A 22,748-nucleotide genomic window follows, 5' to 3' on the forward strand; every position below is an offset into this window, starting at 1 on the left:
GAAATTACGCAGAGATTGAATAGGGAGTATGGAAATAAGAATAATCTACATTATCTTAAAGAGGTAACAGTATCGTAAATAGTAAAGCTTTGAGTGTCTTACTCCTGTTAGCAGCTAACGCAGTGGCAATGACTGCGGCATTGATCAGAGTTGTTTACGTATTAATCAGACTTAAAGAGCTACAAGAGCTTGTGGTGTTGATCAAACTCACCACTCACAAATGGGATAAATGAGATGATGCTGATGTTATGAGTAAGGATAGACCGATACATCGGCCGGCCGATATATCGGGCCGATATTTGAGTTTTTTACTTGTATCGGCATCAGCCGATACGTGCGTGGGTTCGCGGATTTATTTTTCCCTGGCATGATTTACAGACAGGCATCCACGGGCAGCTCTGTGTTGCTGGAAGACCCTGCAGCGCACATGCAGCGAATCCTACTGTGTACAGTAGTTATTGTTTTATTTATGCTTCAGCTTAAATATTTGTTTATTTTATAAAGACATTACTGGAAGATTTAAGAACACTGAACTCTTTTTTTTATTTGAATGTATAATAATAATAATAATATTCTACCTGTTCTACCTCAACTTTCCATCTTGTTTTAGTATTTTTTACTGTTCAATAAATGTTTCTTATTTTAAACTTGAGACCTGTAATATTTGTTATCATTGTGTCATTTTTTTGATGTAAATTGAGGGAGCAAAAGCAGTATCGGCCCCAAATATCGGCTCAAGAAAATCGGCAGTCCATAATCCGTCATCGGCTAAGGGTGATGGAAAAAAATCGGTATCGGCATCGGCCCTAAAAAATCCATATCGGTCTATCCCTAGTTATGAGCTCTAAAGTTATGGTTTCGTTAAGGGTGGCTCCAGTGCGCCATCAGGCCACGATTTCAGGCCCACTACAAAAATCCTGGACACAGAAATGGTGAAAAAGAAACAGTCCAACGCCACAATTCAGTACCGTATAGTTTCTGGTCTTTTCACATTTTCAACAAGTGTTTTCTATCATGTATTATGTGTTTAAAAAGTAATTACTGAACTGACATTAATCCAGTAATCGGAAGATGGCGTTTAAATCCCTGGCTCCTCCAGTCTGCATGTCTTAGTATCCCTGGACAGGACACGTAACCCCAGATTGCTCCCAGTGGCTGTGCCATTGAGGTGTGAATGCGTTTAAATGTTTAAAACCAAGTAGCAGGTGGCACCTTGTGTGCTGCCCTCGGCCACCAGCGTGTGAAGTGTGTGAATGGGTGAATGAGACAAGTAGTGTGAATGCACTTTGAGTGGTTGAAAGACGAGAAAAGTATTATACAAGTGCAAGTACATTCACCATTTAACTGTGCAAACATAGCCCCCTGAAGTACCTTTAGTAAAGTTTAGAGGCTTTTAAATACAAAACTGTCGTAGGCAGAACTTTCACACAGACACCCTTTTCAGACAAGTTACCTTTAGTGTTATAATAAAGACATGTTTCAATACATTCAGACTGCCTTGAGATCGAGGCAGATATCAGGACCAATATCAGACAAAATATTACATGAGATTAAGTGGGTCCCCCCTCATCTTCAGAGTGGTTTTATTCTGCACTTTTTCTACCTTTCTACCTTTCTACCTTGATCCAACATGTTCTCACTCCCAACTTGTCAAATATCACCTCTTGGACAGTGGACTTTCACATATATACAGTATATGACACGCTAGGTATCCTGGGTGTGTCTGTTATTGTTACACCTGTTACATGCATTGTGTCTTCTCAAAATGCTCACCGGAAATCACAGGGAACGTACAGATTCTGCTTGTTGGATGCACATAGTCTTTTTCAAAATAAACATAGAGTATTCACCTTTATTTAACTGCGCAACAAACTCACCTGATAAGGTTTGGAACAATACATCATGGTTTGGCTCTACATCCATACAGGAAGCAAACACCAGCCTCCTGGGTGAAAGTCTGGTCTTGTTTGACCCATCCACCCTACCCACTGATAAAAAACAGGTATCCTTTGTGGCGGTTTGATATGTTCTCAGGCGCTGTCAGTTACCAATGCCACTAGACAACGTAATGTACAACAACGTCATTTAAAGACCGGGAAAAGTCCCTATAGGAACTTAAAATTGTGTTGTTGACCTTTTCCTGGTCCCTAAAAGGACTTTTCCAGGTCTTTAAATTACCTTGTTGTCTGGTAACAACCTTTCCAGGTCTTTATCGGGACTTTTCCAGGTGCTTTGAATTACGCTGTTGTCTGGTGGCGACCTTTTCCAGGTCCCTACACGGACTCTTCTGGTCTTTAAACTGCGTTGTTGTTTGGTGGTGTATAAAATTCACGCCATCTAGTGGCGTTATTAAAGGGATAGTGCACCCAAAAATGAAAATTCAGCCATTATCTACTCACCCATATGCCGATGGAGGCCCTGGTGAAGTTTTAGAGTCCTCACATTCCTTGTGGAGATCGGCGGGGTGAGTGGCTGGCACACCGAATGGCAGACGGCGCCCCAGACTAAGGTCCAAGAACACAAAATTGAATCCATAAAGTATCTCCATACTGTTCATCTGTAGTGATCCAAGTGTGCTGAAGCCCCGACATAAAAAGTTGTTTTGAAAAACGTCATATGAACTCTGTTTTTAGCCTCACTGTAGCCTGTAGCTCTGACTGCTTCTCTGTGCTCCGCGTTCACGTGTTCGCGCCTGCGTGAGACCAGCGAAAGCATGAGCTTTGCTCACCCGTGTTTACATCACGTGACACGTGCACCGCAGGGAGAGACAACAGTAACCACAGTAGCTAAAAGATAATTTGCACTTCGGTCTTTTAGCAAAGGACAGCCCAACACGTCTGAAGACTTTGAAACTGAGGAGGAACAGCATTTCTTTGTTGAGCCGTATTTATTTGAGCCCGAGTATATGGACGGAACTCAGGCTACTGGACGAAGCAGCCGCCGCAGCTCATGAGCCTAACCCTCAGCCAGCCGCAGAATACCGGAGTCGAGCACTGGAAACCTGGTGGTGTAGTTGTTTCAAATGCAAAGCAATGCCAACGGATGAGGAAAGTCTTTGCTGCTCAGACTGGGAATTGGCGATGCCTGCACTTGACAATCTGGACAACAGAGACTGATCACCCTGAGCGCGAACACGTGAGCGCGGAGCACAGAGAAGCAGTCAGAGCTACAGGCTACAGTGAGGCTAAAAACAGAGTTCATATGATGTTTTTCTTAACAACTTTTTATGTCGGGGCTTCAGCACACTTGGATCACTATGGATGAGCAGTATGGAGATACTTTGTGGATTCAATTTTGTGTTCTTGGACGTTAGTCTGGGGCGCCGTCTGCCATTAGGTGTGCTAGCCGCTCCCCCCGCCGATCTCCGCAAGGGATGTGAGGACTCTAAAACTTCAACAGGGCCTCCACCGGCATATGGGTGAGTAGATAATGGCTGAATTTTCATTTTTGGGTGCACTATCCCTTTAACTGATGCTGCCTGACAACGTATCATACCAATAAAGCTGCATTAGGATACTTTTTCTTCGATGTCTGATGTAGACCGCGGCACGGGGTGCTTTTTCCTGACTGAACCCGACCCGAGTTCAAGACAGTTACAACCAGTCAAACATGCCGCACATGCACAGCAGCGCAGCACACACACTCCTGTGTTCTGCGCACTCCTGAACCTGTGTTGTGTTCAGGTGTTGTCACATAAATAACAAATTCCAGTACTTGAATATGTCATAGCACAACACAGCAGCATATCAAGCCGGCCAAACCCGAACCAAACCCGAGCAAAATTACCGATTTATTATCCGAAACCTGGGGTCCCGTCGGGTCGGGTATCTACACTCTGGTCTGATGCACAAATTGACCACATGGTGGTATTTGAGGACTTTGGAATGAATACAGGTTGATTGATCAATATTATCACTTTTTGCTGAATAAAATATTTTTCATCACCCTTTCATGAGGGGGACATATAAAAATTATGAAAAAACATGGTCGTGTCTTGTTCTACCTTGGGTAGGGGTATCTGAAAAACTAAAGCTCCTCTGAGGATTTGTCTCTGCGCTAACTTAGTATCCAGACCAATGTCCTCTCCATAGACATTCAATACTTTAATTGGAGACACTGCTCTGGGACTGTTTTTAAAAAGACTGCATCGTGTCTCTGTGTAGCAGGAGTGCGGATTCCTTTTCTTTAACTCTGCATGTTGATCCTGTGAACCAGCACCTCCAGATTACACACCTTTGTTCCACATCCCTGTATTTACATCTTAATCGATATCAAATCAGAGAGTGTGAAAGTGCAGGCCTGTGTCTGATTCACAGGTAATCACACAATGTGATTATATAAAATAATAAACTCTGCTATACACAATGTGAAATCCTACTGTATGAGCAGGCTTTGCTTTTTTTTCTTTTTAATTTAACACCAAATTTTTTATTTTTTATTTCTGAGTCTGAGCGTTCAAAACAGACTCATTTCTTTGGCCTCGTCTTTCATCACTGTAACCGTCCCTTGCTGATTATTGCATCAATCTTATTGGCACGGTGTATAGAAAGTGGGTGTTGATAATCCTTTCAGACCCTCTGCCAGTAACACTGAAAATAAATAGAGGATGGAACTTACAGGCTCTACAGCTATTTGAAGCATATTCATTGCACTCTATAGATTGGGAATTGGTGCAGCATCACTGTGTGACCAATGCAGCTGGAAATGGGAAGGCCTCCACTGGCGCCACATTCATCACAATAGATTTTTTCTCTGCTCCCGGGAGAGCGGGCAGAAATTATTTCTCTAAATAGTCTTATATCATGTGTCCATTTTCTTCTTATTCATTACAATCAAGAAGCATTTTGTTCTGTTCACTGGATCCACAGAGGACAACGATATAAAAGCTTTCTTGTGCCATTAGCTTCCTGGAGACTGAATCTTGACGAGAAAAACACACATGCAGCGTGACATTTTAACAGATTCTTATCCACTAAAGGTGGGCGGTATAATGAGGAATATTATGACATGATATACATTTGTGTACTGTCAAACATGTTGCCATACTGTGGTTTCTACAGCTGTAATATCTCTGGATGAATTGGACCTAACACAAATGAGAGCAATTAGATTCACCTGTGAATAAGTACTTACATTTTTCAGGTATTTCATTTACAGAGTAACCTGCTGAAAATATCCTCATGTCATGGCCATAGATTGATTTGAATATATGTTCCAGAAAATCCTTAATATAAAGACTTATATACACATTAACATAGCAGCAGAGTTGGCGGGTGCAGCAGCAACATTCCCCACTGTGTTTAGAATATGAGCATTCGCCCCCCCGCCCCCAAAATAAGTTTTTCTTTTGACAAAACTAACAAGAAAAGGCTCAAACTGGTGCATAAGGAATTAAAGGTCCAGTGTGTAGGATTTACGGGGGTACAGTGGAACAAATGGAATATACCCTAAAACTTCAATTAGGGGCCTGGGCTATCATTTGCTGAAATCACTGAAATCAACAGCCCTATATTTAGGACAGGCATCTATAAAGGACAGGCCTTTAATTCCTTTCACACATAAACAAATTGTTTATTTAAACCAGTATTAATATAAAACCTGGCGAACCGACAGAATCCCACTTTATCCTGAAAAACAATACTTGGATTAGTTTTTATGAAAAACCCTTTCGATTCTTTTGATCTGAGGACCCTTAAAGACTAAAGGAGTATAAATAACCTACAGGGTAATCGAGGAATGGACACATAATTCGAGGTAGCCAACAACCCAGTTTTATACTAGTTAAGAACTTCCATAAAAAAATGAACCATTTGGCAACCAGACCAGGCCTCTAATTGAGACAGGCCTTTATTTGTCAAAATGTATAGCCACACCAGGCTAGTAAAAGGGATTTGGCGCTTAATTGGGACTAGGCTTTCAATTGAAGTTTTACAGTAATTTAAATATGTGTTGTTTGGTGTGTAATCACCTGAAAATAAGAACTTTTGTGGTTACCAAAGACTGAGTTGTTTATTTCTACATAAGGAGCGTGTTCTCGCCCACTGAGTCCCCCATGTGGCTACAATAGCCCAGAACAGACAAACCAGACACTGGCTCTACATATGGCCATTTGTGTTTTCGTGTCTGCCACTCCGCAACAAACAGCATTGGATTTTTTTTTTTACATGAAACTGCTTAATTCTGTGTTTTAAGGGTTACAAATGGTTGGGTCCATTTGTTCTGGAGAGAAAGAGACCTCTGCAGATATATCGGCTCCCTGTAAAAAACCTCCTGGACTTCAAATGTTAAGTTATTAAAAAAGAAAAGTGAGCAGACATTAGCAGGTGCTGGGCTGGTGGCCCATCTCTAACAAGCCAAACAGAATTGGAGAAACACTGGGGCTGCTTGCACTAAACACCTTAAGTTAAGGTTTTCCTTCAAGTCCTAGTTAAAGCTGCAGTAGGCAGAAAGCCTGAAAACGGTTGATTTTTGAGTCTCATCTGAGTTAGGTTTTGTTCGCCTCCGCCCTGAGCCCCTCCTACCAGACGAGCACGCGAGTATTTTATCCTACTTGGTTCTATTTCTCCCTCTCTGGAAGCCTCGGCTCTCCTTCACCACGCAGCAGCCCTCCCCATCCCTCCCTCGCGGCCCCGCACATACTCCCGAGCCTCGCTCTCCCTCACCGCGCAGCAGCCCTCCCCATCCCTCCGTTGCGGCCCCGCACATATACCCCGAGGCTCGGCTCTCGCTCTCCGCGGAGAGCCCTCAGCCGAGCCCGGCCCCACCTCACCCTTCCCCTCCCTCCAGGGCTCCGAGTTCTGTCTTCCTTTTTTGGGTTTAGCCGTGTAGGCAGTTGTAGCCAATGCTGGAATAGCTATTTTAACTGGTGCACTGTTCGCCATTGCCGCTTGCTCTCCCCTTCTCCCCTTATGCAGTAGAACAGCCAATAGGAACGCAGTGGTTTGAGCTGACCTTTGATTGGTTGATGCACATCAGCACTATACTGATTCTTTAGAGGCTGAACACAGAGCCATGGTGAGGTGCAGAAACCTATTGTTTGTCTCAGACCACTTGATTTACATTATGCTTAGAGGATATTATAAAATTTTTACTCAATTATACCAAAACAATGTTGCCTACTGGAGCTTTAAGGTTTGCTCATAATAAAATCCATTGCACAAAACACCCTCAAGTCTTCTCCTTCAGGTTTCTTTAAAATATTCACTTAAGTCTTCAAGGTTTTCTCTATATCTTGGTGTTATACTTAAGGAATCTGTAGACCGTTGCACAAAAGACCTTAGCAACCAAAGCAAGGTAAAAAAAAAAATTAAGGGACCTCTGACTTTATCTTAACTGCAACATAACTGTTTATGGTGATAAATGAAAAACTAACACACCCCGAGAAGAGTGTTCTGCGACCAGGAGAACCTGATGCATATGCTTTTGATTTTACAGTATAGATAGTTTGTGCTTTTTTTTATTGTATTCCTCCACAAGTACAATCTTCTCCCCCTCTGACCAATATGGTTTTCTTGTCTTCTTTTCTTCTGCCATTTTTTCACTATCTAACTCCAAGCCAACTTTGTGAGATGATATCAGGCGTCACAAGCGCGAGTCCAAGCAAACAAACGATCTCCGTGGAAACTTTTACGGCTGTAAAATCTCTTTTAACGCAGTAAATGAGTTAACATTTTTCCTTAACCAAAGAAACCTTTTCAGGGATTCTGTGCAACCTCCTCAGCTAAGGAGAAATTAAGCCGTAAGTGTCATACTTAAGGAGAAAAACTTAAGGGGCTCTAGTTTCGCAGACTGGGCAAGGCGGGGGCGCAGCGCACCTGCGCTTCGCCAACTGGGTGTGGCCAGGCGGATTTTGCAAGTTTGGCACACCGTACGCCTGGCGCAGCTACTCCTCTTTCCCACCTCCATCCCTCCTACCTGCGCAAGAGGGAGGACAGAAGGCGTGGAGTGGGTTTTACACACATCACACCAATCAAATGAGCCCCTCTCCTCACCCTTTAATGCGCCGCGCGAAGGCGTAATGAGAGTTTACTCAATTCGCCATGGCAGAAGAGAGCAGCAGTGTCAGACGGCCAAACTTCTCCCAGGAGGAAACTGATGTTTTGGTCCGGGAGGTCCAAGCTCGCAGTGTCCGAATATACGGAACTGCGAGCAGACCTCCACGGGCTGATGATGCAAAGGTAGCCTGGGAGGAGGTCACCACAATTGTAAATCAATGTTGCGATTCTCTCGTGCGCGCGCGCTCTCTCTTTTTCTCTCGCAGTCTCACTCTGTTTCTTTTCTTTTGACTTTTCTAAGATGACAAATGCTGAATATATACTCCCTATCTGATGCTGTGGCTGTTTGTGGTTGGCTGAGAGGGATGTGAACTCATTATTTTGCAGCTGTGTTCATCAAATCAGGTTGGGTTTCCATTACGCGTGCCAAACGGTGCCAATCCCCTTTGATCTGACATCAGATGTGACGGGACAGTCGATGTAGAGATACATTTATGTGCTGATTGCAGATAGTTGCATTGAATAGTGGTTTTTGGGTATTTATTGCATCGTTAATGTGCCTGATATTCTGGAAACCTGCCTGTGAGGTTTTGGTGACTTGTGTGCACTGTCCGCCGGTCAGCCAAACTTCGGCTTACACCGGCTGCGCTCCGCCTGCGCTGACAGTAGACCTGGTTTCAGCTGGCGAGCTTTTAGCGCACCTTCGGCGAAGCCTTTTGGCACAAAACTGTCACTGCGCCAAGCTGGATCTGTCGACACCTCCCCCTGCTGTGCCGCCACACCCATCTCAGCGCACCTCGGTCTGCCAAACTACCAAACTGAGCGCGACTCGGGTTGCGCTGCTCGAAACTAGCTCTGAGCGGGGTTCGCCACCCCGCGCTGCGCCGGGAAACTAGAGCCCAAGGTGTTTTGTGCAACAGGACCCCGATTCTTAACATGAACTGCTTTATTCAGTGGTTTTACTGCTTTAAATCATCTGGTCCACTTATTTTGGAGAGGAGGAAACCTCTGTGGATATTTCGGCTCCTGGTTGCAGTCTGCTAGATGCCATGAAATCTTACACACTGCACACTGTTTAATGCTCCAATTTTCTTATGGAGGACCCCCAAACCCCGTTTCATACCGGTCCCCCAATGCTGAAATGAAATCTACGCCCCTGCACATATTATGTATAAACATTGTGATACAAAATGGCATATGCGGTGATACCACACTGTCTGGAGTGTAAATAACTTTACTACCAAGATCTCATGCACTCAGATGATGAATAGAAAACTTGAAACAATGGTGTGAAGACAGCAGCATCTGTCTGCGTATCTTCTCCACACCACACAGCCAAATAACTCCACAGGAATGCATCTGAAGAAACAAAATGCTTTGACCGAGATGGAAAAAAAAAAAAAAAGAACTGTAAAAGTTTCTTCATTTCATGTCTCTGTGGAGCTGCAGTCAATCAGAGATCATGCAGAGTGCTCTGAAATGTTTTGCGTTTATGCAATTTAACCAAACAAATACAAAGCCCTCTGTTGGAGCGATCTCTTTTCAACTTTAGCTTCCAACAGTAGTCACTCTGATGGTCAGGATGGAAACATAAACTTGTTGGTTTTGCACATAAAGTGAAGCCAGTAAACTGTCCAGAAGTGCAAAACACAACATTTCACAGCAGTGATAGTGTTCTCCTCAAATTAAAGATGTATAGGAACACCGCAGCTGCACCAGTTAACATTCATTCATTCATTTCTTATTTCTTTGTCATGCTTAAACTTGTCCCATCACATCTGGCAATTACCAGGCCTGTCCTGATAATAACGTTATCGACTCATCGAGGTCATGTCCATAGATTGTACGATATTGCCCTTGTGTTTACATGCATGTTTGTTTACATAAGAAGGTCAACAACATTTTAATCAACATGACGCCAGAATTGACAGCAGCGTTTGCCCGACAAATACAAGACTTGGCCACAGCGCCTAAGCCGAAACCAACAGAAAAATATCCATGTTGAGACATGTTCTGCTGTCGTTTCTGGTGCTGCAGTTTACACTGGGCAGGGCTCAGCTGCTCCACACACACACACACACACACACACACACACACACACACACACTCACATTTATTTATTTAGGATATTCTAATATTTGTTCACACTGCAATCCCAGCGTCTGAAAATCCTCAAGAATTAAGAGTTCATTGCTCTTTGAAGGGTCTACTTGTATTACTATGATATTATATTATCATTATATCACTGGCATAAAATGGTCTCAAAATGACAGTACTATTGTCTATGGCAATTATTTCTGGGACATTATATCGTCCAACAAAGGTTGTTATGGTGACAGGCCTATAGGGTATGATAACCATCTTAGAAAATATCACAGCATACAGTATTATTATACAATTAACACTTAATTATTTGCCTCCAAGAACACTGTGATCTCTGCTTTTACTTTCTATTTACACTTCACGCTGCTGCAACTCTTAAAATCTTACTTGCTTTTATGATTTATAGTTTTACAAATCTGACTTTATGAATAAGTTAATCCATCAAACTATTAAATGTCCATTTATATTTAATTGCCATGTCTGTTTTATGTCCATTATGCTTATACTGCCCTTAGTGTAAAGCACTTTGTGCTGCATTTCTTGTATGAAAGGAGCTATATAAATACAGTTTATTAATGTTATTATTATTATTATCATTATCATTATTATTATCATTAGTAGTAGTAGTAGTAACAATGACCCTTAAAGCAGTGTTTCCTAACTGGTGCAGCCACAGGGTCCAGATTTCTCCTTAGTCATTAGTTCAAGGTCCACACAGTTTAATATATTCAGCATCATACTTGCATTTGGCCATGTCCCTGAGCTAGTTTTCTGTCTCTGTTAAGTATCTGTCCATCATTCACTCACTCTACAGCAGGAAACAGCACTTCAAAATGAAAGCTCTGTGCCGGATATTCACTGCACTTCAAAATAAAGTGTGTTTTTACCAACTTGATATGTTCTTGAGTCACTTGCGGTCCATTCAGAATTGACCTGTGACCCACTTTTGGACCACAACCCACCAGTTGGGAACCACTACATTATAGGAATGAAAATGGTACTTTTTTGTGGCTGAACAAACGCATCATTGTAAATGAAACTTAAAACCATTCTAAAAATGGAATTTTGTGTAAAAAAGATGCTCCTGCGTAGGCGAGATTCTCCGTCCGGTTGTTTTTTTTTTTCTTCTTAATACAACAGACAAGTAAATGTATACGGTATAGCAACTGCCATTTGTCATACCACAGTGTATAGTTTCATGGCTAGTCTCTATACAGACTCTACATTCAGTGAATGTAGAGTCTTTAGGCAAAGCCCGGAGATCTTGCCTCCGGAAGAAGAGCGGAAGAGCCCTAGTTTCTGGTTGTAGCCTGTTTGTAGTCCGCGTGATATTGATCAAACACATTTGAGCCGGCTGCAGTTGTTGCCAGGTTGAACTAACGAGGCGGAACATAATTGGCGTCACTGCAAACTCTGAATCCATCGCAATGGTTCAGCATATTTACTTATATATAAACGGAAGTCGGAAACAGAAATTCGCCTCCTCCGCCCAAATCAAACCGGAATGCCAAAAAATCAGGGTCTGCCCCCAGAGGCTGTATCGCCGTCTGCGGAAAGTCAGATGCCGAATACAGCCGATGGGTTCCGAGAATGTTTCATGGCATACTGCTGCAACCCTAGACACATCATCTCATTGACATATTCCAGTGTTGCATCTACAGAGCGTGTGCAAAATGTAGGGTAAAAAACAAAACAAAAAATAAAACAAAAACAAACGCATAAAATGCAAACTAACTAAAACCAAATCAATGATAAAACATGCACACTGTATATATCAATATACAGTATCTAAAAAAATGACAATTTGTGAAACATTTGTGTTTCAGTAATCTTTAAAACTGATTTAAGGGTTTTCATGATAGCTACCAGTTTAATGATGACTACTTTTCTAATAGTTAGCATGAAAATGATGCCACTACTTATTTGTATCTCTTTTATAGAGGTGGGAATCACCAGAAAAAACCCTGATACAATATTATCAAGATACTTAAGTCATGATACAATATTATTGCCATTTTAAATATGTTGCAGTTGCTGGGTATTGCAATAAAATAAACTACGATATATAACCTTTTTTTCAATCATAAATGATGTCCTCAAAGAAAAATATTTGCTGATTTATGTGATGAGATAAAATTTTCACTTTGTTCACCTCACTTCAGCCATTTATTGCAGCAGCAAAATGTACCTTGTGGACTGAAAAAGCAGTTGGTTATATTAATCTAGTCGGCTACCTGAAGTTTAATTTGTATTTGTAATATTAATCATTTATATAATTTTAAAAAAAAAGATACTTGGCACTGTGTGATAATACGATATTGCCACATAAAAACATTGCAATACTATGCTGTAGTGATTTTTCCCTCCACCCTGCTGTTTTATTTCATTTTTGGTGGGGTTCATCAAAAGATTTAATTCTTCTAGTTCAGACTAGAATAACAGTTTTCTTATTTACAGTAAAAAATATGATATAATACAGAAATATAAGGAGCCCCTAGGGGAAGAGGAAAATGTGTGCACCTCCTGCATTAGTGCAACATGCAAAGTGCTGGGCAAAAATGAACATAGCCAAGATTCACTATCAGTTTTTTCTCACTAATTCCCCTCAAGGGCTCTGTCGAAATGCACTGTGCAATGTTTATTTTCCTGTGTAGCATAAAGGGACTCCAGCTGCATTTCATTCTGCAACTGTGTTGTACAATGAAAATAAATGAACCTTGAGCACCACAACATAAATTACAATAAAAAGACATAAAAATACAGTTTCTAAATTACATCCAACCTCACTTTAAATTTCATACCAGACCAAAAAGGATTTGTACGACCACTTCTCTGTGGGCTCAGGGTCATGAGGAGAATAATCCCTGTGACACAATCATATACTGTTTATGTATATACCGTGGCTCCTTCCTTCCTCCACCGTCCTTCCAGTGGGTTTTGTCTCTCAGAAGAAATGCGCTGTATGTTTAAACATGAGGAAAAGTGCCTGTGCTGTCACACAGCAGTGCTCTGCCTCATTTACCTTTTGATAAATTCATCAGGCCTTGAATATGTACAGCGGTAGGTGTTCCTTGAGTGCCTGCTTCACATTCATTAGCCGAGTGAATCTGCAGCTGCATAGTCTCCATCACACACACACACACACACACACACACACACACACACTCACACACCCTCACTTCTGCTGTGATGCTGGATGCCAGCACGGCTCCAGCACGTTCCAGGTGCTTCAGATGGGAAATAATTAGCTGCGAAGTATCTGCTAGCTGAGCTAACTTGAAGCATGAAATTTTAAGTAAATATATGTGTGTGGCGCTTTGCTAAACCGGAAACAGATTCTCGCTCATAAAAGATGGATGCCTGGTGCAGCGGTCTCCACCTGCTGCGAGGGGGAACACTGAAAGCATAGCAATAGTCCTCCCACAGACCTGTGGTGAAGAGTGTCATATCATCTGGTAATGAAAGCCTTGCAGCCAAAAGATTCATGTTTCCACTTATAGCAGGAAATATTCCCTCAAAAGATGCCTCGCTCTGGCCTATGACAAGGCCACGGTAGGCTGCGTACCCAGAGTGCTACAGTAGGTGAAGCAGAAATGAAATATTCTATAGCTACAAGAAAGCTGCACCATCAGTATATTGGATAGTAACACTACAAAACCAAATCCCTTGATAACAGCGATGAGAGACAGGATCATAATTACCTAGATCATTTACATTAGCACTGAAACTATTAGTCTATAAACAGAAAATGAATCCTCTACTCATCTGATAATCAATTAATCGTCAAAAATTTTTGGTCCCAGTTTCAGGATTTGTCAATTTTTCTTCTCTTTCATTGCAGAAAAATAAATCTCTTTTGGTTTTGGGCTGTTTTTTGGAGAGAAAAAGCAATTTTAAGAAATGTTTTATTGCCTTTTTGATGTTTCATACATGACAAGGTAGGTAGGTGGACATGCAAGTATAATAACGCCAGCACCAGAGAGCCGAACATCAGTAACAGGGAACCTCACTATTATTACAGACCTTTCACAACATATCATTAAAGTGCTCTACATATCATAGGGTGCTGCATCCTCACACACAGGTTCAGTTATTTTTGTCCAGTTTGTTCAAGAGTGCGATACAGGAAGGCACAAATGATCTGTGAGCCTGGCTGGTTCAGGCGGGGAAAACAAGTACCATTACAGTTTCAGGATTTCAGCATTGACTTGGTGCAGATATATTGGTTCTCTAGACATCCCTAGTAGAAACAGTAAATGAGACATTGTGGTTTAAAAAGCAGCCAGTCTAATTATACAGTCTGGAAGTACCCTTAACATCAGCTTAGACGTCACAGTCACAGTTCATATATCTTCCAACTCAGCAGTCAGACAGGAGTCAGGTTACAAAACAATCACAGACGACAGATATCTTTCCCTTCTTCTGTAAATATTCAGTTTGATAAATACGGATAAGTTGATCATGTTAGTGCAGGGCTACCCAGAGGTTTACATCTGTCCCACAAACAATAGGCCTACACACTTACAAACAGCTCCTGGAGGAAGATCAGCCCTGCACTCAGGATTTCAGGTAAAAAAAATTCCAGGGCTGGTACCTGCGGTTATTCCACAGGCTAGTTAATAACATGTCGGGCAGGAAATCCAAAGTGTGGGATCATTTTGAGAAGGTGAAGGATGAACCCAAGGTGATATGTAAACTCATCTTCATTGGTCGACTACAAACATGACGTATCATCTGAAACATGGAAGTAGCTACATGCCCATTAGCCCACAGCGTCATTAACAGGCGGCTCGCTCAGCGTGTGACGTGCACTTGGAGATAAAATATAGGCCTATATTAATGAAGGTTCATTAGTACGGTTTTGTATTTCTCTGTAATGTAGCACAGTGTTAACAATGTTACATTTAATCATTAAATTGATATTGTAAACATGCAGGCAACTAGTTGACTGATGGTTCTAAATGACGACTATTGGATGACTAGGAAAATTCTTAGTCGGGGGGCAGCCCTAATAATATGATGTTAATACCACCACAGAAGAGATCTGATGATGGCTAAACTTCTGTAGAGAAAAAAGTGGATACATCGATATCGGTTATTGGCCAAAGAAGTTGTTATATACTGGCATGTAGGATATCAGCAAAAAAAATCCAATATCCTGCAATTTCTGACAGTTGCACATTGCAAACAATGACGTTCAACTCATGCTGGAAACTTGCAAAAAGAAGAAGGTATGTTGGAGTGGGAGATTCACTCCAAAGCATCGCTTCATTTCATGAAGACATAAAATGATCATATCAAGTAATAGTGGAAAGACGAGCAATATGCTGAAACGTCTTTCTTGGCAACGTGGGCTTAAATTTCATGAATGCCATGTATGTGACGCTCTACACGCGACTGCCACAGCTTCCCTACCCAGCAGCACGTCTGTTACTGAGTGTAAATATCCTGTTATAATAAAATTAGCACTACGGAGGCAGGTTTAGCACATTTTTTCTTCAACTAAGAAAACCTCACAGAAAATGAACGGTGTAAAACATTCTGTAAATTCATCCATTTTAGGTGATAACAGACAGACTGTTGCAACAGTGTGCGGGCCTCCTTTTCTCCACCACACGGAAAATTGATCTGGGATCAATATGGGAATCGATAAAGAATCAAACCGTTAAGCAGAATCAATAATGCCAAAATCTATTTCCATCTCTAGTAATGTGGGCCAAGAAACAGGTCGGTCACACATTTTAAAGACATGTTCGCACTACACAAGATCTGCTCAAAGTTCAGTTCACAGTTCATAATTTCAATTTGGAACCAAGTCCCAAAAAATGCACTTGTTTATGTTGATCTATTCTGTTTTCTTTTTTTAGTAAAATAAAATCTTGTGATCCTCAATCACTCAGAGATTTCCCAAGTGTGGTCGGATGATTCATGTGTCTTTCAAACGCATTGCCAATGTGGCTGACGTTTGAACTTGTTTTTTTCTGACCAGATGGGAAACATTTGCAAATAAATGTAAGATTATTTTTACTGATTTATTCATAAAAGTCTTTCAAATATCCATATGAACTAGCTTCAGCAGTAACAGTAGCTGTGTGTTGTTTTGGCATACCAGGATCTGTAAAACGAGGGTTGTTAACTGTCAGAAGTGTGAATGGGGCCCGTTCAAGTTCACAAGTTGCAAACTAAAGCTTTCAGCTCACTGTTTGCCAAAAATATGAGCATGTTGAATGAATGTGCTCTTTTAGTGCATTCATGCAACACACTGAGAAAGTGATATTTTCAAGTTGATAGTTAGTGGAAACACCGGCTATGTGCTGAAACACATAGGCGGTAACGGATTCACGGAGGTAAATGTCCTATGTCATAATAACATTAGCCCCAGGCAGGCAGACAGGCTTAGCACATTTTTTCTTTGACTAAGAAAACCTCAATGAAAACCGTAGGAACAATTTCTAATTTCATCCATTTTGGATGATGACAGTGGCACATCTGAGTCACATGCACGCCTTTGTCTGCACTGTGCTCACACCCAGAGGTAATAAAACACTTGCACTGATGCTTAAAACCTGTGACGGCCTGTTTTGTTTTTTCTTTTCCACACAGGAAATTGATCAGGAAATAAAAAGGAAATCAATATAGAATTGGACCGACAATGGCATCACCGACCCTTATTAATGCCTGTCCCTAATTGCCCTCTAAGCTACTGCAAGTAAAGTCCCTGACTGGTCTGTTCTCTGGAAGCACCAAGACAGAAAGCTCCCAGCCAACTCCTCACAAGACAGCGAGGAAGCGGACCACAAAAATGCCTGAACAGCTGAGTTTAACTGGGTTAAGTAAGTGTAATGTATGCATGGGCATCTTAGTAGTAAATATAAAACCACTCCAGCTTAAGTGGTCAACACTGCCAGTGAGGTCTTAAAGAAAACAGTAGGAATGGTGCACAGATATGAATACAAAGCTCAAGAAAGCATTCAACTCTCTGTTTTCTCCCTTTTACTATTACTACTGTAATTGCTGTGAAGCACCTTGTGGTTTGCAGGTGTCCACACACCACTAGTGGTAAAAAATAATAATAAATAAAGTTGAATTGTAATGTGTTAATAAAATAAAAGTGTGAGGCGGGAAAAAAAATGAGTTGTGTCAATACACTAGTGCAAAGCTCCTCTGTTGCCAAGCAATTACTGTAACGGTCGCGCCAATACAGTATCAATTAACTCCTGCTGAAAATGGCAGATCGAAGCTGACGTGTCCGCAGACGCACTTGTCATTGTCTCTTTGTAAAAAAAAGTGCAGAGGGACTTGTGACAGGAAGTGGCTGCCACCTGACAAAGGCCACACAAACCAGCCGTGACACATCTCTGCATCCCCTCCTTTTGTTTCTCACTGGTAAATATGAGAGCGGCTCTTTGACCTCCACGAGCATCTCACCATTTCATCTGAGTGCAAAATGTCAGACCTGATCACTGCGCACATTTGAGAACCACCGGGCTGCCATAAATGAGTAATGCAGCTGTCAGTTTGGCTCAGTTCCTCACCTTAACATAAACTGCTTAAACCCCAACACAGGCCCGATGTCACACTCGCCCTCAGGAGGGCAAAGATAAACCCAAAGATCAAATGATGTCATGCCTCTAATGTGTTCATTCACTGCTGGGAATCACTTTTAAACGTTTAGCGTTACAAGACAGAGCAGGAGAGGTCTGAAGTGCTACTAGGTTATTCCATTGTAAATGTTCAGTTTGGGTTCCTAATATTTAAAGTGAAAAACAAGCTCAATACTGTTGTAAATGGCTAGAGACACAAATAAAAGTGTACTTATTAGCAAGCCGTAACATAAAATAAAATAATAAAATCACAGTTTCTATATTTTGAAGTGTTTTCTGTGAAACTACAGTCATTTTCTCATGAGGTAGCACTCAATAAATATTGCATAAACCTCAGATTTTTTTGTTTTATTCGAGTAGAAATGCCCCTCTTTTTGTGGGAAATGCATAAATCAATTAAAATAAATAGCATGATTCATGTGTGTCCATAAGTTTCAAGTCCTACTCCATCACACCAATTTATTTCTGCAACAAAAGATTGTACTGTTCCTTTAAGTGACATCACTAAGAGGAAATTACATCATTTAAGAGTCTGAGGAAGACAAATTCAAATGCTGGTGGGTTTAGATTTCTTTAAAAAACATTTTGATAAAGTCTTAGTCCTCTTTGTTAAACGTAACTTATCCAAAAAATAAAATAAACATAAAATCTTAAAAATATATTTGTATAAATCATTTTTCTTTTCATATATCTGCATGCTATGTGTGGTGTCAACTTTGATCATAAAGTGAATTTCGGCCATATTACTTTGAATCTTTTCAACCCATCACAGGCTTATCTCTGAAGAAAATGCCCCTGACCTCTCAAAATATAATTTATTGCAGGTCTAGCATATTCCTCATGCTGTGAAATAAAATATTCCACATTTAGCTATGATCAAAAATCTGACAATTTCAGGGTCTGATCTGAGCAGGTTTCATGGACTAACTTCAAGGGTGCAGATTTTGTTTAAACTTTGTGGTGGACACATATGAAATAGAGGGATGCAGGAAATTTTAAGCATCATACACTTAATTTCCTGCATTCTGGTGAATTTTTATGCACCAATTAGTGCATTTTTTGCTTCAGTGTATTGTGAGAATGTCTTAAAAATCAGCAAAATAAAAGTTCTCTGCTACTTTCAGGTTTTTATTGGGGGTTCAAGTTGGAGGGCAAATGCACGTCTTAAATATTGAGGGGGATGTGTACCCTGTCTATGAATGACCCTATTGTTTTTTTATATTTCACAACTCAACAATATTGTGTGAAATAAACCCTATAATGATGATTTAGCTATTCTTAGCAGCACAGCTAAAAATGTTACCTCAGTGCAAAGGGTGCAGTGAGAAGCATGGGTCATAGAGTCATTAAAATAAAAATGTTTAGCCCATTAAAAGCATGCTAGTATGTGTTCACAGAAAATGTTGAAATCTGAAGGAGAGATTATAATTTGGAATTATATATCTTGTGTGCAAAGTTGACATTTTGGCCTGAAAGTCAAGAGAGAAGTCCAAAATGGAAAGGTTCCTCCTCTGGGAAGCATGAAGATTAAATGTCTAACATATTCTCCATGCTGTGAAATTAAAATTCTACTTTTAGCTATGGTCAAAAATGTTAGAATTCCAAAATCCAGTCTGAAAAGTTTCCACTGAATGACCCCAGAAAGCTCCAATATTTACTAAATTTTACAACACAAAAATATTGTGTGAAATGAGCACTATAATGATGATTTACATATTCTAAATCTAATCTCTGTCCAAAGGGTGCAGCCAGAAGAATTGGTCATAGGGTCATAGAAATAAAAATATTTATGCAAGAACATGCTCAAGAAAAAATGCTGAAATCTGAACATAAGATTATAATTTTAAATCATATATCTTGTGTCCAAAGTTACATTTTGGCCTGAAAGTCAAACTAGTAGACTCATAGAGAGGCCAAAAATGGCTCATCCTCTGGGGAGCACCAATGACCTTAAATTTAAATTTTTACTATCGGCTCTTTATTTTGAGTCATTTGCATAAATATTCACAGTAAACTTCCTCTGACCAGCAGCCCATGAACAAAGAGTCAAGCTGGTCAGGATGTGTTTTTGCTCAGCCACGATGACTCAAGCTATCTACCTCATTTCTTTAATAAAACAATAAATACTATTTTGAGTGGCAAAGCTTTTTCATAGGTGAAGAAATATCCCGGGTGCACATGGGAAACCAGAGCAAGAACATCAATCAGGAAGAGGCAGGAGAAAAACATAGTGACAGACTGAGCTCTTATATCACCATTATATGTCTCATGTCTCGTCTTATGCTGGTGGTTTGTATTCTAATTACCATGTCTTCTTTTTACATTCAATATTTTCCTTTATGTGCTGTGTCTGCATAGATATATGCCATATAATAATAAATTGAAACATGTTTACTATACTGCACATGTTGCTGTGATTCCACTTAAAGAAGGTTTTATGAGCATCTTATATTTACTGTACAATCAACAATAAAAGCTGCCACTTTCCTAGATCCACCTGGCTACTGTAAAACCGATGCAGCCTCACAAAACACTCCCACCCCGGTGCTATATCACAGAGGGCAGACTAAGCACATTAACTCGATGTCAGAGAACCCACTTAACACACTTTTTTTTTTTGGATTAGCCGTGACTTATGTCTGCAGTGTTTGTCTTTAGTTTGGGTATGAGGTGTTAGCTCTGCTCATTGTTCCCACTGCAAGAGATTCCTGCAACATGGGGTAAAGATAAATGAAGATAACGGTTTGCATAGAGACAAAAGGGTGATGATATTCTAATGAGCTGATTGTTTTCTTGGTTACTTGATTAATCATTCAGAGCAAGGCTATGGAGTCAACACTGGGGGGGGCAAAATCTGCCAGGGGGTCCACATGCACTGCAGCACACTGTAATACCAGAATGGGTCGTTATAAAAGGCTAAATGTTATTTGTTACGGTTATTTATTGTATGATTACATGTGCTAATGATCATTAGGCGCATGGTTGGCGGCAACACATTTTATCCATATATTTGTCAATATATTTTGCCTCAAAATACATTTATCCAACCAACAGTGAAAACCCTGGTAATATTCAGAAGCAGAAGCCTTCACACTGAAGAAGCTGAAAACAGTCAATTCTACCTCATTTTCTGCTTTAAAAAAATGACTTCAATGATTGATGCTTCTAATTACCTCATATTTTATTCCACACACATTATTGGAACCACTCAAGCAATTAAATCCAAGGCTTAAAACTGTACAGCTTCAGATTTAAACCCCTCATGAGGGCCAGGAGCAGTCAGTCTTTATAGTGGCAGCAGCTCCAGCAGGCTGTGTGTTGTTTTCACGTAGGAGTCGACCAGTAACAGCAGCTGTCTGTGCAGTACAGCTGTGGCCAGTCAGCAGTTTCTCTCCTCCGACACACACACACACGCACACACACACCAGCAAAACGCGTCTAAACACTAAAAGCTCTGTGTGGCAAATAACCCGAGGTGCACCGAGTCACCCTGGGGGGGCTGCACAGCGAGCACACTCCCCTCCACAATCGGACCTGTTTGCTTGACCTTCATCAGCACCACCAAGAGTCCACCCTTGCTTCATGGAAACGCACGCGAGAATCAACAACTTGTTATCTGCACGACACAAAGGGTGTCAAACTACTCTTCAAAGTGGGCTCCAAATAACAGCGCATCTCTAACAGTGACGATGCTCCCTGCCTCTGCAACAGCAGGAGGACAAAGGTACCCACCGAGCGTCAAAACTTCAGCCTCTATGTGATCTCCATACATCAGCTCGCGGAGCGGAGACGCGCGCACAGGTGAGCGTATAGGTGGAATACTCACAGTGAGTGGCGGCGGCTGCTCCGCTAAAGACGCTCAGAGTGTAAACCATATGCAGCAGAAAAACCATCTTCCCAGCCGTGGTGTGGTTATTATCCGTGTGTCCGCAGAGAGAGAGGGGAGAAACAAGAGGAGAGGTTTCCTCCTCGCTCCTCCAGCACGGAGCGGTAGAAGGAGTCTGATGTGGAAGAGCGAACTGCTCCGACGACGACACTCCCTCACTGTGAGGCACAGCCCGCCTCTCACTGTCTCCCCGTCTCTCCCTCCCTCTCTTTGTCTCACCCTCTCTCTCTCTGTTTCAGTCTATATTGGCAGAAAAAGAGCACTGTGATGCCCGAGCAAAATGCACCACAGAGGAAAGCAGTGTGCAGCAGCAGCAGCAGCAGCAGCTATTATATATATTTATGCCTCTATGAATGCATCTATAACTTCATTGTGAAATACCAAGTATATGCTTGGAGTAGCATGAGTGCTCTGGCAGGTTGGTAATTAATTAATTCTCACCGCCACTATTGGCTCCTTTTGAAAGTGTGGCAGTAAGCCAATCATTGTGAAGCATCTGTTTGGAGTGAGGCTTTTCATCCTGTCATGTTTTGTGCACAGAGCAGAGGATCTAGCAGTCTCTCTGTCACAGATTTGTTGTATTGGCATGACTATAATGAAGTGCAGGGCTGACAAACAGTGTGGCGCAAGGTTTATAATGTGTGCATAAACAAGAGGAGGAGTCTGCAGCAAGAGCAGGTTTTATGAAAGGACCGGGAAGTGGGTGCATTCACCAAGGGACCCCATTAAGGAGCCCATAATATAACAGCCTTGTTTCCTTTTTTTAAACCGTGAAATTATTTATGCTGGTTTTAAAAAACTGATTTAGAAACTTATCACTATGCCTGTAGGGCAGAAAATATACAAAGTTAGACAGATTTAAAGGTTCAGTCTTTAGGATTTAGTGACATCTAGTGGCAGAAATGTATTAAATATATGTTTTCATTAGTTTATAATCACCTGAAAATATGAATAATTGTGTTTTCCTTACTTTAGAATAAGCCGTTTATATCTACATATGGACCGGATCATTCAGTACGATTACAAGCAGCTTGAGAAAATCGAATTATTGGCTTAGTCTGACTGAAATTGGACTATCCGTAGCTCAACTAACACACCAAGATAATTCGATTGAAAATCTAACTATTGCTGCATGTATCCACTTCGTCCGACTGGAGTTGG

The 22,748-nt window shown here is 41.1% G+C and overlaps 1 protein-coding gene across 1 annotated transcript in view; it reads right to left on the reverse strand.

The window, feature by feature from the left end:
* Positions 1 to 21,730, reverse strand: part of cntnap5a (contactin associated protein family member 5a) — a 188,688-nt gene extending 166,958 nt beyond the window's left edge. The window contains exon 1 of the mRNA XM_033617802.2: positions 21,528 to 21,730. Within this exon, the coding sequence (XP_033473693.2) occupies positions 21,528 to 21,594 (67 nt within the window). The 5' untranslated portion in view covers positions 21,595 to 21,730. The remainder of the gene's footprint in view (positions 1 to 21,527) is intronic.
* Positions 21,731 to 22,748: the final 1,018 nt, after the last annotated feature.

The sequence above is a fragment of the Epinephelus lanceolatus genome, chromosome 14 (assembly GCF_041903045.1).
Source record: "Epinephelus lanceolatus isolate andai-2023 chromosome 14, ASM4190304v1, whole genome shotgun sequence".
Lineage (NCBI taxonomy): Eukaryota > Metazoa > Chordata > Actinopteri > Perciformes > Serranidae > Epinephelus > Epinephelus lanceolatus.